The sequence below is a fragment of the Typopeltis vanoorti genome, chromosome 8 (genome assembly GCF_054136105.1).
Source record: "Typopeltis vanoorti isolate ZY-2024b chromosome 8, IOZ_Tvanoo_1.0, whole genome shotgun sequence".
Lineage (NCBI taxonomy): Eukaryota > Metazoa > Arthropoda > Arachnida > Uropygi > Thelyphonidae > Typopeltis > Typopeltis vanoorti.
This window is the reverse complement of record NC_143556.1, coordinates 31,791,214-31,811,426: the sequence shown is the minus strand read 5'-3', so window position 1 is coordinate 31,811,426 and position 20,213 is coordinate 31,791,214. Positions and strand designations below refer to the sequence as shown.

At 33.8% G+C, this 20,213-nt stretch overlaps 1 protein-coding gene across 1 annotated transcript; it reads right to left on the bottom strand.

Annotated features, from left to right (window-relative positions):
* Window positions 1-404: 404 nt before the first annotated feature.
* Window positions 405-19,582, bottom strand: LOC150103908 (uncharacterized). The gene is made up of 2 exons (XM_090397094.1): window positions 19,409-19,582; window positions 405-1,091 (listed from the first exon to the last, which is right to left on the bottom strand). The coding sequence occupies exons 1-2, from the start codon at window positions 19,580-19,582 to the stop codon at window positions 405-407; spliced, it is 861 nt and encodes a 286-aa protein (XP_090253220.1).
* Between the last annotated feature and the right edge of the window lie 631 nt (window positions 19,583-20,213).

Genomic DNA, 20,213 nt, shown 5'->3' with positions numbered 1-20,213 from the left:
CACAATTTTGATATTTTATCCAAACACGTATACACTGTACTTACAGTACGCATGCATATTTCGAAAGTTGCAGCACCCCCACGATTTCCAGCCACGAGCCGACACTGGTCATAGTAAACTTAAATAATAACCTAAGAACTTAAATTACAAAATCGGCAACCACAAGGTAATAACTCTGACAGCGCACTAAGTTGACGTTGATGATAATATATCCTCTATTATTCTTTTTAAAAATTATGCATTTTTCACGACACTATTAAAGCACTTCTGTCAGTAAAATAAACAAAACAGATTTCGTTAAATTTTCTTTATTTGAATATAGGTAATTTTACATCAAGAAGAATACGATCAATAGACCATAGCTATTTTGCGTATTATTATATTACCACTTATTGTAAGTCATCTCAAAACAATGAATGCCACTCAAAACAGACCATTAAAGTAGACTTGTCTACTTTAAAATTTCTAAGCTCGTTGTTAAAATAAGCCAAAATGCTGTCTCTGAGTTGATTCAGCAGTTTCTGCTGCTGTTCGTCAAGCACAAAATCTCGGCGACCCTGCAGAAATTTATCTAACAAGCTTCTAAATGCTGAACCGCCGGAAAGATTTTCGAGGTAAAAGTTTAATTTGCCAAAATCTCCATTCACATCCAGTCCAGAAATCCGGAAGTAGTCTTGGGATGGTGCAGCACTCAAGCGAGCATTGACAGTGGCTACGACATTATCAACGGTCGCATTCATAATTCCGTGTCCACGGATAGGAACGAAAAAAGCAAGTCTTCCAGTGAGATTGTAGTAATTGCTCGCCAATGTTACTCTTGGTATTCTTAAGTCAAATCGGATACTTTGCGTCACCAAATCTGCCTGCAGAGATGTGACTTGGTACTTGGACGCCCCTCGTATACTTGGTTGACTCACGAAAACAGTGACATCTGCTAAGCCTTTTTTAACACGTTGACTGACATCATCGAGGCGGAGTGGATCAAGGACGGGAATATTAAGATCAGCAGAGCCAGTTCTCATAACGACGCTGAAATCTCGCAGAGTTTGTTCTACGAACTGCACAAATGCAGAATCCATAATGAAGAGGATCTACAGAAAAATAAAAAAGAAAAAATTAAATAGTTGATGCAAAAGTAATTTTAATTTCATTTAGCACTGTAATTCCTCTGAACGAGAACTTTACATTAAAAAAATGATTTTTAAAATCACTAATAAATGTGACTAAGAGGATCTGATAAAAAGTTTCTGAACTTTTTAGTACTGTATAGGCTGTTTTCTCTTTTCTGTTGATGCATATTTTTGGATGAACACCTAGCTGTTTAATATCTTCATACTTCTATGTAATCAATTTATGTTTCAAACTGCATCTTATTATATATATATTTTTCTTTACTGTTAGCATTCAATGACTATTATTTGAGGAGAAAAAACAAACAAACAAAACTACTTGGCTGTGCCAAAGATGAGTCCAAAACTAGATGAAAAACGGCCGAGAAAATGTTTCTGTAGTCGGCCACAACTACAATCTATTTTATGATAGTTTTCCGTGTGATAGTTTAACATTATTGTAACTCTAAACTATAAAAAATGCCAATTAAAGCAGTTTTGGGGAAAAATGAATTAATTTAATTGAGTTAACATAATATAAATTTCGATTTCTTGTCGTAATGGCTAAATGGTAGTTTGTCGACTTGGTATCGTCAAGAAATCTGGTTGTGAAAATGAAGGTGGTTGTAAGTGAGGACATGACAGAAGCTGCATCATTTTATTTAAATTTATTATGTTTTTTTTAATGACGCTCAGGATCAAAATTCAGCGATATCACTGCATTTTGAAATGAAATCCCCCCCTTCAAAAAAAAAAAAAAAAAAAAAACGAAAAACGTCTCATGTATACAAATATGCAAATATTGAGATAACAAGAAGTTCGCTACAACTGAAAAGCGGCAATCTGGCTGATGTTCCCCCTTATTTTTATTTATGTATCATTCAAAGTGTATGCAGATACATTGTCAAATTCCAAGCGCAAAACAATATTGACTTCTCACTAATAGTGGTAGGCCAATACAGCTTTCAAATTGCACGGAGCCCTTTGGTTTTTCAGTATTTAGTTCATAATAATATGAGCTACATAAATAGAATGCTATTGATGTCTTGCTGTACCTGAAAGATCAACCCAATCGGCCTGGACTGCGCTTATGTAAAAGAAGACACCAATCAGGAGGATTCTCATGTTGAAAGCACTTAAAAAAAAGAGAAAAAAATCTTATTGTGATTAAATCTTAATAATAAAGAAAAATGAATTATTATCAAGAAAATGATTACTAAAAGGTAAGCATTATTTAGTTTATTTGGAAGAAATAATTAGCAATTAGGCTTAACAATAACATTGACTAACGAATTAAAAAAAAAAACTTTCTTCTTGTTAAAGTAAAAGGAAGATTTTTTTTACTTACGAATTCTGATGCACTGAATTTAAATATAATTTTTAAGTTTTGTACTATTCGTTTTTTTTAAGATAAAACTTGCACAGAAAAAAATTTAGGATGCAACAATTTCAATATCCGTGAATTGGAAGTACGACCAGTCGCTAATCGAAATGTGAATATTTGACGAGAATGCACCTAACATGTCGAACTTTCATAGTTCCGTTGGCATCGACAATCTCCCTTCACGAAAGAACACCTGGGTTCGAATCGGGTGTGGATGCCAAGGACTTTTATAAAGAACATGTAACTAAAAGTGACTAGATTGGTTTAGAAAATCGTATTTAGTGACGCCTTATCTTAAAGATTTTTTTTTTAAATTTTTAATAAAGTCGAAATGCTTTAAAAAATTAAAATTGAAATATTAAAATTAAAATTAAAATTAAAATTTTTAAAAATTAACATTTTTTAGAAAAATGCTTAAAAATGATAAAATTATTATATACCATATTCTTAAAAATATCATATAAATACAAGTATATTGATATCGTCAAAATATCTTGAATTTTTATGTGATATTTATTTTCATTTTATAAACTTATTGATATCATTAAAAATCTCTAAACATATTGATAATACAGGTAACCCTCGTATAACGCTGATGTTAGGTTCCGTAGAAATGTCGCGTTATATAAATTGCATTATGCGAATCTCAGATCACATAGAAAAAGTAGGGTTATGTTCCGAAATCGTTTTTTTTCCTTCTTCTAAATTATATAAACAACAATGACATATCCAACAAAAAATATATTTTTATTTAATTCAGGTAATTCATGTCAGTTAAGAAAACATAAACTATGACACAAATACATAGTATAAAAGTATAAAAATACAAATTGTACTTAAACTTCATTGCACATAATGCATAAATGTTTTAGGCAAAATAAAATAGTGCATATTTTAATCTTTCATAGCACGAGGATCTGTGGATTGGTTAATAAACTCTGGTTTTGTCATGTAATCACCTGATGCATTACTACAAAACAGTAGAATAATTCTATCTTTGGAAACTTTGAATCCAGGAGCTGATCTTTCATTTTTCGAAATATAGGTGCGTTTTTGCATTTTTTTCCAATATAACCCGGATTCATCCGCATTGAACATCTGGTCTGGACTATAAATGTTTATAAACTTTGAGAGTTTTTTGTTTAATAAGATTTCCATCTATAGGAATTTTCTTTTGAGGTGCAATCTCTATCGAAATCATCAGAGATTTCTCCATTTTTCTATTAGAATATCGCGTACACGAGCAACGCGCTTTGCACTTATCATTGACCCAGCAATAAACACTTTCTCGGATGTTCATTTTGTTTGATTGTTGGAATTGTTAATTCATTTAAATTCAAAGTCCCTGCAAAAACTCTTGGGTTTTCTCCATTTTTCAACCGATCCAAGATTTTGAATATCTTTCTTCGAAAGAAATTAATTTTGTTTTCAATGTTGGTTTTTCCTTTTCGTTGCAGTTTGCGGCCATTACTATAAAAAATAATTTTTTACACAAAAAAGAAAGCATTACATATTGTATGTAATGCTCACCAGAAAATAAAGTGTTCAGCTTGAGATGAACACACTTATGATTTTTAATGCACTTTCCTGTCAGAAACGAGGACAATTTTAACAATAACGTTTTATACGATAAACAATTGAGGTACATGCGTGCTAAAGGGTATTTCCCCTAATATAAATTCGCTACTTATAATTACATGCTGGGATACAGGTACACACAAATTTAATGAAGATAAAATTTAATTTTTAAGTCGCGCGGTGAAAAACATATGAAAAGATGAAGGGTTACTACAATCTGTAGACCGTGTTTTTATCGGAATCGTGTTGTATAAGTACTGCGTTCAACAAGGGTTACTACAATTTTAGACCGCGTTATACGAGGGTTACCTATAGTTAAAATCTATATATATATATATATATATATATATATATATATATATATATATATATATATATATATATATATATATATATATATATATATATATATATATATATTAATATCATGACAAAAACATTAATATCTGGACGTCTTTTTCAGTGTAATATTTCTAAGATTGGGCTGTTGAAGTCAATTGGCTTTATAAATAAAAGCATAGCAAACATCTTTGTCTTATACATTTATAAAACAGTGGTTTGCAATATTTTATTTATTAAAACTGAGTACGATATAATGTGTTTACCAGTCGGATTATGTAACACGTACTTTTTTGGGAATTTCAGATTTGTATCTTCTACAGAATCGGATTTTTTTTTACATTTTCACTAAATGACAGCTATGAATAGATATCAGAGAGGGGGGGGCTCTAAATAATAGTTATTATACTGTACAAATGATGTATTTTACTAAATTATAAATTACAGCATTAAAATTTGTTATTTAGACATTTCGTTATACAAATCATCCATCTACCTTGAAAGCGGTTCAAACACCTCAAGAGGAAATACTTCCTAGACCTTGATTCAAAAGTAAGTAATCCTTCTAATTTATTTAGAAGGATTACTTACATTTAGATTCAATAAATTAGAAGGATTACTTACATTTAGATACGCCTTTACCAACTGCATCTTCAAAGACCTTGTCTTTGCAGATGCAGTTGGTAAAGGCGTATATCCCAATGATACGCGAGGCTCCCTTTTTAAAGAAAATTCAGACTGCTTTTGTCCATTTTATCAGATGATAGCCATATTTCCATTTCCACACCTAAAGTTCATTTTGATAGCTCATGTGAATATGCATTATGGTTCACAACTTAACTCTTTCCTGTTTAGATAATTTTTTTTGTTTTCCTCAAATTAATAAATTTTTTTTGTGTCAATGCACTGATGCTGAAAAACATGAAATGAGAATGACTGATAGCTGTAACCATTTAGGTTTACCAGACCTTTCTATACAAAATATTTCTCACACGATAACGCAGATTTTATTTATAAAGAAAATCCCTATTATTAAATGAGCCGTTTATCTTTTGAATAATATATAAAACGCATTCTCCTGTTCCGTAAAATAATTGATATATCTTCCAATAGACACCGTGGTTAAAAATATCATCATACAACATATCGTGCATACTCATATTAAAATATAATCTGAATCAAAATTGTATCCCTTTGAAATTAATGAATGTCTGGATTAAACCGACGAATATTTGCAATGATTGATTTTTGTTATACTAATAATAGTCGAAATTAAAGGTATTATAAATTATGGTAATAGATTTTGAATTACCATATTATTCCATCCGTTCCCAGAAAGCGATGACACGATTCATATCTACCAATTCTTCTTTTAAGATTCATCAGTATTCTTCTCAACATATAATGTTCAAATTCTTACGAAAATGTGCACAGTTTTAGATTAATAAGCTGATTTTTTATTAGCTCTTTGCAAATAGAAAATGGATGCGCTGTCTAAGATGTACACTTCTCATTAACAGGATCCTATAATTAGACATTTCTTCTCTGTCCTTTTTGGTCAAATTAATATAATAGACCTTGTGGTTGTAGTACATACTGGAGTTTCATTATGTTAACTTTTGTATACCAGCAGGAAATGTCGTACCATTTTTTAGATTTCATATGCTCCAAATTTTCATATATGTGTTTCCTTTATTGAGATGTGCAAGACATATCGTCGTCAGTAGTGTGAATTCCATCCATCTTTTTCGTTCACACACACACACGCACAAAGTGTTAAGGATCCCTCAATCTGTATTAGGTAAGCATACTTATTTGACATTGTGGATTTTATTTTGTGAACTAACGCAAGGAATGTAATTTCAAGGGTATAGTCATATTTCTAGTGTCAGAATGAGGAATCACAAATCCAATACGGTTAATGTTATTATTGTCTACGCGATCCGATACAAAATTCTACTCTTTTAGACTAGCTTGCTGAAGAATGGAGAATTGCTATACAGTCAAAAAGCATGATTGTATAGGAATTATTTTGTTAACACCTACTAAGCAGTTAAGCCTTTTAATGAAACTATGAAACCTTATTTAATACAAGTCTGCCTTTGAAATCATTTGTATATCACGTTGGTAAAAATTACCGTTTCATAAAATAAGCAATTCTTGATCTGTTTCGATGAAAAAAATAATAACAATACTTTTATGTGGCGATATTTAGTTCTTTCGGCTTCACAGGGGAGTTTTTTGTAGTGGTGATATTATGTTATCTTAACATGGAGTAATTTTTGATTCCTTAATGTCATTGTTAAGTGCTTCCTCCTGAGTCAAGAATTTATTCCGAGGGACCTCATCTCCAGATGTAGAACAGTATTCAAATCTGAATTTTTTAATCTGCTAGTTCTTAGTCTATTTGTGACATTTTAAAGACATTTCTCTTTCTTTTCTATTGGTCTCATACACGAGAGGTCGAGGTCATCTGCAACCCACACACGAGCACATCAGTGCCGTGTGTAGGTTGCAGATGAGGACTGAGATAGACGTTTATTCATTTTTGAAAAGTTGCATAATAAAAAAGTTGCAACTAGGATAAATTTAGTTGTTTGGGAATATTGAATTCATGAAGAACGCTGTTCCAGAGGACAGAGATGCAAGGAAAAAAAGAGGAAGAATACAAGAAGAAGGTTAGGTGTGTTTTTGAGTTGCACAATAAAGGAAGATGGGTGGGAAGCTGTAGCTCTTGTATTCACAGGCGCAACAGACAGTGGAGGAATAATGGTTGCCGGTTCACTGGAGCAGTGACTATGGAAGTACCTGTAGAATAGGTGCAGTGCTGAAACACTGCGCATGTGAGATAGAGGTTCAAATGAATGTGTAAGAGAGGGTCTAATTGCATGCCTCTGGATAGCTTCAAAGGTTTATGGGAAGTTTTAGGTACACTGTCCTAAGCATGTGAGGAGCATTCTAGGCATGGGTGGATTTGGGATTTGTATATAATTAGGAGTTTGTTGGGTGCCAAATATCCTTTTGAAAAAAGAGAATGCCAAGTATCTTTGGATACTGTTGAGGCTATTGATGTGTTTATACCAGGAAAGACTGGAAGTAAACGTTAGTCTAAGAAAGGAGATCTGATCTGTCTGGTGATCTTTGTATTCAAGGTAAGGATAGGTGAGCAGGAATCTTGTTTTTCTCGAGAAAAGGAGAATGTTTTCTTGGCATTAAATATTATAAGGTTGTCATCGTCCCATTTTGAAGGATAGGATGTCAGAGTACTACATGGTTTGTCAAATGACTAGGAGGAGAGGAGAGTACTATCTGCAAAGCTGTGAATAGGACAGGTGGTTATTGAGTAGGTCATTTATGTATAGGAGAAAAAGAGTAGGTGATAGGACAGGTTCTTGAGGCACTTCAGCATTGGTGGTGAAGCTCGAAGACAGGGAACCATCTGCCATGACACACAGAGAAATACTAGTTCTCTGCAAATTATGTTTATGTTAATGTTTATGGGATATAGAAATAAACATAAAATATATTTGGTAATTCATTTGGTAAAACCACAGCTTATTTACTACAAAGGGCATGTTTCCAAATCCTGACTTGTTTGCCACATAGATGTTCGTAAAAGTCTCTTCTTTTATGACTGAGTTCATAACGAATGGCTTAAAAATGTCTACAGTCTTTTCCATAAAAGCTGAAGAGAAATATAGTTTTTATTTCCAAATTTTTATTTTATATTATATTTATATTGTTCTTTAACTACTGCTTGCATTTTCGTAATATAGTTTCTGTCTATTTTGATAATCATTCCCCACACTAGGAACCGAAAAATTTCACCAGTAGAGCTTTGTTTATCCAGTAAAGTAAATTAAACCAGTAAAGCAAGTGATATCGTGTGCCATCTATTAAGATGGAACACGATATCACTTGCATGGTTCTTCACCAATTTCATGCCGAAAATTTCATCAGAGATGAAATTTTTAACCTCATGTTGCTAGAGATCATTCATCATTTATCAGTTTTTATATCTGAAGGGTGAGATAACCAATATCAAATGAACTAGTCTTAGTTGATGCTTAGGGCCATTTCGTATTGGCTTTCATACCGTAGAATTGAGGTAAATCAAACAGGTAAGTCAATCAAGAGTTCACATACGGTTTTAAGGGTTTCAATGGACTGTAATAAGTCATTTAAATCGCAGGACATGATTCCCGAATGATTTTCTATTTTGGTGAATATATTTCCAAACAATTAGCAACTCACCTTTACTGAAGCACATAATTCTCACTATCATAAATGCCACAGGACTTAGTGAATGTTTTCTATTAGGAATTATCCAATTTCTTTTATATTTATACAGGGCAACGAAATCGGTATTTTGATCATTTACTATTTGGTATTAGGAGGAGGAGGTGCTTAGATTTTCAGAAAATAAATCGAAAGAGGTTGATGAATTCCGATATCAGAAAGGCAGAGTCGTGGTTTGCGCCAAAATGGGAAGAACGACCTCAAAATAGCCGGTAAATGACTGTAGTTAAAATAATTATTTCTTTCAGGTTTTCGTAAGAAGGTGTACACATGTTTATGTTTAAATTTTATTCCACTTCAACCGAATTAAGATAGACATTAAAATGCGCATTTCAAAATCTTCTTCTTCTTCTGCAGTTTTTCTCACTTAAGTAGGGTCGCTGTTTGTGGTGAGTGTCCTGCACAACCGCCTGTCTTTGGCTGTAGCCACATCCAAGTTCTTCATCCTCAAGTTCTCCTCCACCATTTCTCTCCATCTCTTACCCCCAATGCTATTAGAGTACTCGAGGGCTAGGGGTGAATCTTTCCTATCTTGCTATGTCATTTCGCCTATTGCAACCACTGAAGGGGGAAAGCTAGCCGCAGTAGGTGCCGGTTCCAAGCCCGGATAAATGGCAAGGGTTGACGTCAGAAAGGGCATTCGGTCATAAAACGTCACTGCCAGCTCTAGCTATGATCACATGAATCGAAAAGAAAGTGATACAAGGGCGCATTCCAAAATAATAAAGACAAAAATCGATCATCGGCTTGGACCTCAGCATAAATGGACGTTCTCATATTCATTTCCTGAGTTTTCAACAGATAGAGGAAGGATATAGTTTTAAAGGTGTAATTATATAAGAACCAGGTTGTCAACTGACAAAATCTTACAGCAATAGGCCAATGAAATAAGGAGTTATGTATCCAAACTGTATTGAAAACAAACGTAATGATGATTCAATGTTAAAGTTATAATATTACATTAGTCATTTTGTGTGACAAACCTCCAATCATACATTTCTGCTGATATCCTGTATTATGATGTGAAATCAAACGTTTATTATTGCATAGGTCTAAGGTAGAAAAGCAAAAAATTCTTAGCGTAAGACTCTCATTTGTTTTAACATCAGGCTAACAAAATATACACATACTGGCCACAGAATTAGAAACTTTTATTTAAATAACGTGTGGAGCCTCTTTTAGTCCGAACAGCACATATGCATTTTGACATAGATTCCACAAGGTGTTGGATTGCATCTACAAGATACCAGGAATTCACCAAAAAGTCCTTTAACTCCTCAGCTTTCAAGGAAGAAGACTTCGCTCCCGGATCTGTTTTTTTAACATGTCCCATATATTCTCAATGGAGTTCAGTTCCGGACTTTGTGGTGGCCAAGAATTTCGTGATTTTGCTGTCATTCTTTTTGAACCACTGCTGAGTAATTCCTGCATGTTGGACGGTAGCATTGTCGTCCATCCACATGGAAAAAATGTAAACATTGCAGGATGGACTTCATCAACAACGATATTCAGATATTTCTTGAAGGAAACCCAGTCGATATCAGCAGACCCTTTTCGTACCAACAGAACTCTCTGCTGCATCAGTACCTAATAAGGTGTACTGAAACTCGTCGAACCACATAACTTTTTTTCCAGTTTTTCAGTGTCCAGTTATGGTGTTCCTGACATCACTTTAGATGAACATTCTGGTTCTTCACAGAAATCAGTGGTTTCGGTATATGACTGCCAATATCGAGCCTCTTTAAATCCCTGCCCATTAGTTTGCTGAGATATGGGACGGAAATTGCCTTCATTAAACGCTTTAATTAATTGCTGCATACAGGATCTATTTATCAGTTGAAGCCTTCTCATACGATGCGATTTCGCTCCTACAAGACTGACTTAGGACAGCAGTTTTGCCTCTTAGACAAACAATGCGGGCTATTTTTCCACTGATTAAACACTCACTGTTTAAGGAACCAATCAGCTCTGATGTTTTCAAAATTGTGGTTCCAGCCAGACAGGCACTCACAGTAAGCCTTTTATCAAACTCTCAAAGATATTTTGTTTTTTCATTTTGATTAACACAGTTGGAGATTACTGAGAAGCAACATCATTCTTAAATACTTACCTAGAACACGTGGTAACGCAAGTGACCAAGTATTTCGTATATATGCTGTTTAAGTGACGTTTACGTACATCTGCATAACTGTTTCTAATTCAGTGGCCGGTATGTAATTAAGCTGACAGTATTCAACTTAGTAAGTATATCCGGGAAAATAATGGGACGGAATTTTTTCTTGGAAAACTCGTAAAATATCAAAGCATCATTCTGAAGGATATTTGGGAAACTCTTTGACGCCGCGTAGCGGAAACGCAGATGGCAACTTGACTGAGCAGTGAGTGAACTGATCCAAAGCACAAGCATAATTTTCTTCTCCAAGTTGTGAAAGATATTGGAGAAACAAGATATGTTACGTAGGTTCTGAGTAAGAATTAATAACAATTTAATAGCTTTGAAACAAACGTCTTTACAGGATGAGTCTTCCTGTTGCCACCTTGACCGAAGAAAGCAAAGCAAACCAAATCCAGTTAAATGCTGCTCTTCTTGTTCAATGAAAGATCTGACCATCTTTAGTTCCTTCTCAAGGATGTATTATGAACTTTTTTGTGCAAGGATTCTTCAACCAGTGAGACGCATTTAATTGGTAATGATATCCTACTTTCTGCACTGCAACAGACCACTGTTCCGTGAGGCTTTGATTGCTCAAGAATTCTCATTCAAGTGCAAAATGATTTCAAGAATACAGCGTGACTTGTACAGACAATTCCCAAACAGCTCAACAAGAAGAGCATTTTAAAATGGAGGAATTTAATCTCAGTCCCAAATATGCTATTTGTGTGCAGACAGACCTTTGCAAAGCCTCTTGGTGTTGTATATTCAGCGAAGTGTCGTGTGCAATAGATTGACGATTTCGTATATTTATTAAGGATATTCGTAATAAACGATTCTGGGTGAAATGCAAAATTCAACAAATAACTTTGGTTTTCCTTGTCTTCAAGGGTTGTAATTCGCAAAGGTCTGTCTATACTTTATGAGAGCAGTCACTTCTACGAGTTCTCATTGTAATTACTCCTCCTCTCTTCATTATTCTACCATGTCAATGTCAACATTTTTCTTAGAATATGTCGCTCAAACCGAAATATGAAAATATAATTTTATCAAATCACGATTTTGAATGGATTTTTATTATTCATGTTTATCGAAAAAATGCAAATTATAAGACATAAATTACGGAAAAGAAATTCATCAACTGTTTGAAATTTATAACAGTAAACGATGGGAATCCCTAAGAAATACAATGTTGTTGTTATCGTGTGAGATTGGCCAGATACCATTTGAATCCGAAATACAATGTTGGTCAGAAGTTACCATTTCCTAACAGGGAGCCTTTGCGGGCTACCATCATTCCTCGAAATGTTCAATGCCAATGTATAATGTTCTCATCCTCCTGGAATGAGAACATTTCCAGGAGGATGAGATCGACTCACTCGCCCTTAGTCGAAAACACTTAATAAAAGATTCATCACATCATAGACGGGAATCGTCTTCTTCTATACCGACTAAGCTAGAGAGGATCCAAATACATTGTTGACAATATTTTTCTTTCTCGTGAATATTCTGCTAATCCATGGCTTCAAATCATTGTACATTGAACAACCTCCCTCTCTTGTGTGGGATTACTGCACGAAAGTCAATCGTATTCCTATCGCAAAACAAATATAATGTTTATTTTGAAATTCCGAAACACATGTTCGTTTTTAACTATTCGGCAAGAATGATTGTCAAGTAAAGTAGGCTTCATTTCCAATTTTATTTGAAATATTTCTGCGTTTGAGTATTTATAGAATTATGAAGTTTTAGATAGAGAAATAAATGGTAGGGGAAAGAAGTCAGCAACTTATTTTCTATGTCGGTATACCATTTATTTAATAATTGAGTGTTTGCAAGCTTGTAGCATCTGTGGTACACTAAATAACAAGCAAACAAACTCCAAAAAGAGACGAAAAATATATAGGACTCTCCTTTCTTTTGGTACATCTTATTGTTAACGTCCTATAGAGGGAAGAAAGTAGTTTTTAGAATTCCCAATCTTAAATATAAATCGTGGCAGGTTTGTACGAACTTATTATTTACTTATGTGATCTCACGACATTCAAAACCCTACTTTATATTTCCGGTTGCACATAGTCAACAAACTTCCAAGATATATTTCGGGTGCCGTCTATTAAATCCGAGAGTTGTCTCACGTTACTCTGATTATCATCACGAACTGTTAAGAAAGTGCAGAATACTGAAAACATTGGCATCCATATGCAGTACTCTACAAAATGAAATACAGACGGTTCCATTGCTTTTGGACATAAAAAACAGGTCAAGATATTGCCATTATTCCTAACAGCAAAAAAGCAAATACAGCCTCCCACTTAAGATCACCTACCATCTGCTTCCTGCAACAGATTCCAAGTCCATAGGAGTGATTTTAATTTTACTTTAGCAATTGATGGATTAACCATCAACATTGACTGATTTTCTTTAAAGGATTTTTAGCTTGCCTGCTTAGTGCTGCACTCGTGTTTTGTGTTTCGCTTGAAATGTTGTCCTTGGTATCACTCTCTTAGAACTGCGAAAGTAAGAAAGGTGCAACGGAAGAAGTTCTGACTGTATAGAGTACGTTCCCAAAGTGGCGAATATATGTATATTTGATATCTTTTCCTGGATGTCGCAGCGCATTTTCATGGTGCTTGAAAATACTTCCGATGGAGTTCTCAGAGCTTATCGTCTTGATAACGTTTATGTTCGAGGACATAAAAGTGATTCAGTGCATGCAGAAACGACTACGCTGGATTTTTTAATCCGAACGACAAGGGTCCCTGCTGATTTGCGAAGTGCAACTTTGAATCCTTAGAGAGAGTTATGTGAGCTCTGAATTTTGACTGATCCTCGACTTTTTTCGTTCGAGTTTCAGTCCCAACACAACATTTTGCCAAAGGCAGCTAATTGGTTAATAAGAATGGAAGTCATTACCAATTTCAGAGCAATAAATTAAATTCTCTAGCGCTAAGCACATAATTTTTTCCCTTTCCCTCTGTAGTGAGTAGGAGTGATGTCTGAAGGAAATAAGGATGTCTGAAACTGACGTATATCAGCAGATGAAACAGAGAAGTATTGAACAGTTGCCAAGGGTAAAGGGAAATACAGAAATAGATGAAGTTTTGGTACTAAGAAAAAAAGTTGCGGCAACACAAAGAATTCGAGTCCGGATTGAAATTTCTATGAAGTGAAGAGAAGAATATTAAATTGCAAACGTAGCATGGTAGCCACTAATAACCAGATCAAGCTCAAGATAAGATAAGGAATCGTGAAGTGATAGGTTGTTCATCTGATTACGCCATTGTGTTTGTGACGTCATGGGTTTGGAATGTTTGGAATTTCCCTGGGGGCATATGTGTCAATGGCTTCAGTTCTTGTGTTTTGGTTCGCGTATGGAACTATTGGTGATGGTAGAAATAAGGATCCGTGCCGTGATTGCTGGGACACTTCTGACCAGATCAAGATCAAGATAAGATAAGATAAGGAATCATGATATGAATGTTTGTTGTTGTCAGATGAAGATAAGTGACGTGATTTGTTAGTTGTAATAAGTGGCGTTATTATTTTGAATGGAAAAGGAAGATATTAGTGGATAAGGATTCGTGCAGTGATTGGTGGGATACTATGAACAAAATAGGGGTAGGGTGAATGGTGGGGAAGCGATGTCAGTGTCTTGGATGTGTATTGTTATGAGTTGTAGATAATTAAATGGTTTGCATATGGCATTATGGGTGATGGATAGTGATAAGATAAATTTTGGAATGTTTGGAATTTCGCTGGGGGACCCCATCTATTAGGGACATCACGTGGTGTGTAGGGTTCGCGTATCATATTGTGGGTATTATTTAGAGATAAGCAATTGTGACTTATGTGTTTGGAAATTTCTGGGGAACATATGTCTCTCTGTGATATCACATGGTGTTTTGGTTTCCCTATGGAATTGTGGGCGATGTCTTTGAGATAAGATACCTTGGAATTTTCCCAGGGTGACACACAGCCGTCATTGTCTTTATATTTTGTCTTTGGTTGTCTATAGATGGCTGTACTAATTTTCCAATACAGTTTGGGGTATTCATTTCCTGTTAAAGGGTGGGAATTCTTAAAGCAGAATTTTTAGATATGACGTCAGCATTATGAAAAAAAAAAAAAAACTATCCAGTATTAGAATTGCGCTTACCCAAACATACGACCAGCTGTTATTGTAATTAGAAATCACTTGTTATGTTTAAGTTTAAAAAAAAAAAGATTAGCTTACACTTCTTTCCAGAATGGGACATCTTGAAACTATCGAGGTTTTCTGAATATTCCAAACATAAGAACTGAAAGATATTTCTGTAAATAACCAGAAAAGTTAGTTGACTACTTAATTTAGATTACACAATTGCTCATGCTATGTTTTCTCAAGCTTGTGGGAAAGTCTGTGCAACGTTTTGGTGAGGGTATGTGTTATTTCCTGTTTCGAATTCAGAGTGCTGTTAGAATATGGAATTCTGACAAGTGAAATGATTTTTTTTTCAAACTGATTGGTTATTTTCTCTATTTTACTTTTAAAATTCAGTTTAATTAGATATTCTAACAGAATAACTGAGCAAAATAAATAAATAAATAAAATGTATGTGAATTTATTTTCCAACACTGTAGATTTCTCATTAAGTCTTATCTTAAACTTATCTCGCTTATCCGGTCGCCAATTTGTAGGTAGGTGAGAAATCGTATGTTTAGGTTGGAACTCTTCCCGTGGGAAATTATTGCAGTAGTAAATTAATGTTTACATTTATTTTTTTTAAACCAATATGACTATTAATTTTACCTTCGATTCCTTGTGCTCTTAACCTATTTCTGTAACTGAAATTTATTTTTTTCTTTAGCATTAGTAATGTTAAGTAACGGATATCAGACAAACAAGGTTTTAACTGTCCATAGTGTTTTCTTTTCGAAACTTCTTTTGCCAGCACAACAAATAAATAGTTATTTATTATTATTTCAAATGAATATTAACTCTGTAATATATACTTTATTAATTTCTATGTTACCTTTTATTTGTCTGTAATATTATTAACAAATTGTATTTACTGATTCTAATATACAGAAATTAAATAAAGTGAAAAAGACAGTTTTTTTTCTTGTTCTTCTGATTTAACATTTGCGCTGATGTTCATGGTGTATGATTTTCCACTAGTGCTTACATATAATTCATGTGATTTTTCTCCATGTGACATTTCAAAACAAGTTGAACTATGGTTTTTACATAGTTCAACTATGTAAAACTCATTTCTGTTAGTCCCAATTGACTGTTGTTCTCTCAGCCCGACATTTATTTCACAGTAATATATATATATATATATATATATATATATATATATATATATATATATATATATATATATAAATATATATATATATATATATATATATATATATATATATAAAATTTATATATATATATATATATATATATATATATATATATATATATATATATATATATATATATATATATATATATATATATATATATTTTAACACAATTATTATATTAGATATTATAATTACAGCTATTTTGCCTGCTTTAGTTTAGGAGTACCCCTGTTTAAATGTCATTGGCTATTTACTCATGGATTCTTAGGGCATTATGAGTGTAGATGTACTAAAAAGTATATGTAGCCTAAGGAATAGAAAATTGCACATACCTTTTTCTGGGTGTTGTGGCTTTTCCTCAGTCTGTGATGTCGAAAACTGCAGAGTGTGTGTGTGGGGGTGGGGGGGGGGTAGGCAGTTTGGTAGAATAAGTTAGAAAAACCCGGGTTTTTTTCGTAATATATAGAAACATATACTTTTATATAGGGTGGGGAAAAAAGTGAAAGGGTTAATTTTTTAAAATAGGGAGGGGAAGGGGGAAGGGGAAGGAGAAAATTAACCTATTTTAAAAAATTAACCCTTTCACTTTTTTCCCCACCCTATATAAAAGTATATGTTTCTATATATTACGAAAAAAAACCGGGTTTTTCTAACTTATTCTACCAAACTGCCTAACCCCCCCCCCACACACACTGCAGTTTTCGACATCGCAGACTGAGGAAAAGCCACAACACCCAGAAAAAGGTATGTGCAATTTTCTATTCCTTAGGCTACATATACTTTTTAGTACATCTACACTCATAATGCCCTAAGAATTCATGAGTAAATAGCCAATGACATTTAAACAGGGGTACTCCTAAACTGAAGCAGGCAAAATAGCTGTAATTATAATAGTTTATAAAGAGGAGTAACATGGGAGTTTTCCCAGAAATAATATACATCATATTAGATATTCTTTCCAATATAAATAAATAATTATTAATTCTTATTTCAAATGAAAATTAGCTCAGAAAGAAAGATAGAAAGGAAAAAAAAAATTACCCTCAAATAAATACTTACGATCACAGCAAACAAGAAAATCATCAGCTTTTTCAAAGTTTTGAAATTCATGCAAATATCGATTTCATCATTTGGTATCATTTAAATGAAGAACGGGACTGGCTATTAAGTTCATTAATGTTTTTTTTTCTTCCAATGAAGAGTATTATTTGATATACGCATGTTGATTCACTTGATTTTATCTGCACACTATGATACCTTTTTTCAACAGCAATCTTTTTACGAGTTTTAGTAACATGTTTGTTTTTAATATCTAATGTCGCTCTGTAAATTCTAACAGTCATGCTTTCGGTAGGACTGTTTTTTCTAGTGTGTTGGAAGTATCTACACATATAATAATTATTTACAACTAACAAATTACATCACTTATCTTCATCTGATAATAACAAACATTCATGTCATGATTCCTTATCTTATCTTGATCTTGATCTGGTCAGAAGTGTGCCACCAATCACGATGCGAATGCGTATTCACTAATATCTTCCTTTTCCATTCAAAACAATAACGTCACTTATTTACGACTAACAAATAACATCACTTATTGACAACAACAATTGACGTAATTTGTTAGTTTAAATAAGTGACGTTGTTGTTTTGAATGGAAAAGGAAGATATATTAGTGGATAAGGATTCGTTATCCACGACACGATTCCTTGTCTTATCTTGATCTTGATCTGGTCAGAAGTGTCCCACCAATCACGACAGGAATCCTTTTCTCTATCATCACCCATTATTCCATACGCGAACCAAAACACAAGAACTGAAGCCATCGACACATATACCCCCAGGGAAATTCCAAACATTTCAAGCCCATGACGTCACAAACACAATGACGTCATCAGATGAACAACCAATTACGTCACGATTATCTTATCTTATCTTGATCTTGATCTGGTTATTAGTGGCTATCGTACTACTTGCAAATATTATGAAAGTAATTTTGAGGGGAAGTTTTAGGACAAAAACGGATGCATTTTCAAAATCAAGCATGGTTGATGGATAGAAAACAAGCATTCTGTTTTGTCTGTTTTATGGACGCGCTGAAATGTATCGAATAGATAAGCAATGAGTAACGGTAACAAAAATTGGAATTCGACAACTGGAGAGCAAAATGATATCTATTTTATTTTGTGAGTGTGCAATTTAGGTGGAATTGAGTTGAAAGCAGTTCCTAGAGGTGAAGTGTCCTATAGACACATGGTGGAATGTTAGCATCATAAAGGAGTCAATGGCAGATCTTTTATGTGGATCACCCTCACGAAGGTTGTAAACCCATACGACATTAAATGCTAGTACAACTGCAAGTGTCTAAGGGTTAGATAATCCAGAAACTCCGCTCTGTAGATCATACGTGGTTCTTCTTTTTTTAAAAGATAATTCACGCCTTCAGTTGTCTTGGTGGTGATTCACACGGTACAATGAAATTCATCAACTAATTAAAGCCATTCATATCACAAATATCCATGCTCGAAGTTTAAACTGAATGTATACTGTAAACACGTTTATGTTAAAATGCCTTTAAAAGTATTCTAGTTAGAAGAAATGCACCATTTTGTTTTGTAAAAAGAAAATAAATAAATATAATTTTAAAATTATTAATGTTACTATAGTAATGTAGTACTTATGTGGTATATTTAGTTCATCTAGGTGATATATGCATGTGGTAGTTAGAGATGAATAAAATAGTATGGTTACTTATTAATATTTTTATGGACAGGTAATAATTTTTATTCACGGTGTGACCAAATTTCAGAAAGTACAGGAAAAAAACTATATTCGCTGACGTGTAGACTTGTGATCCGTGTCACCTTTCAAGTAATCTGTTTATCCAGCAATGCATTTAAACGATGCCGTCATTGTTCAAAACCTTTCTGGACTCTTCTATACGTTTTTTTATTACCACTACTACTACTACCAGATGATGTTGGATTTCAGAAATGTTCAGAAAATCTGCACCTATTCAAGGTATTCTTCAATTTTCCGACCAGTCAAACGTTTCAAGCGGCTAAGTCTGGAAGCACAGAGGATGGTCCAATTTCGTGAATGATTTTTTAACCGGAAACTGATGGCTTTCGGATCATGTGCAAGGGCGTTGTCGTGATGTGTGATTCAAATAATCAGCCAAAGATCAGGTCTTTTCTTACAAACAGCTTCTCGTAAACTTGCTAGTACTTCTAAATCATTAGATTCCTTTAATACAGGCAAGAAAAGAAGCAGACATTGTCTTGATCTACGCTCGTGACAATCTTCTCCGTTTTCCTTACTGGTGAAAATGATATTTTGTACTGCATAATATGGCGTACGGCAAGTACATTGTTCCATTACCAGTAAGAACTCTATCACGCACCGCCAACTATGAAGAAAGATCCAAATAAACATCAGGCAGCAGCTGTTTTTGATCTTCACCGAAAATTCGAGGACTCATCTTTGCAGAAATTTTTTTCATTCGTATCGTCAGTCATATTCTTCATTCTATTTTTTATCTAAATTGAATCCTTCATCGTCTGCTAAACCAAACTAACTGTCATATTCTTCGAACATTTTCAAATGATGTTTGATGAGTTTGTGATCGACTAGTTCTTTCCTTGTCTCTCTCTCTCGGGTCTTCCCATCACTCTCTAAACCTTTCACGACACTAAAATACACTCAACGTTTTCATGACAACATGACCATAAACCATTCTTAACATGTCTAGAGTTTTAATTTCACTTTTGTCTAACCCTGGGCAACACTTGATTGTTAAGGAGCCGATTCTAAATTCTGTTCACTCATACGCATGCGCAAAAACTAGCACAGCTTCTCAACTAATGGCTTCATTGTTTTAACATGACTCACGGCAAAAGTATTGACATGTTCAAACATGCACAGTCATATGGTTCAGACCAACTCGTTATAAGCGCTATATTAGGTGGGCATTTCATGCATTTAACTGTCACTTTCGAATATGCTTTAA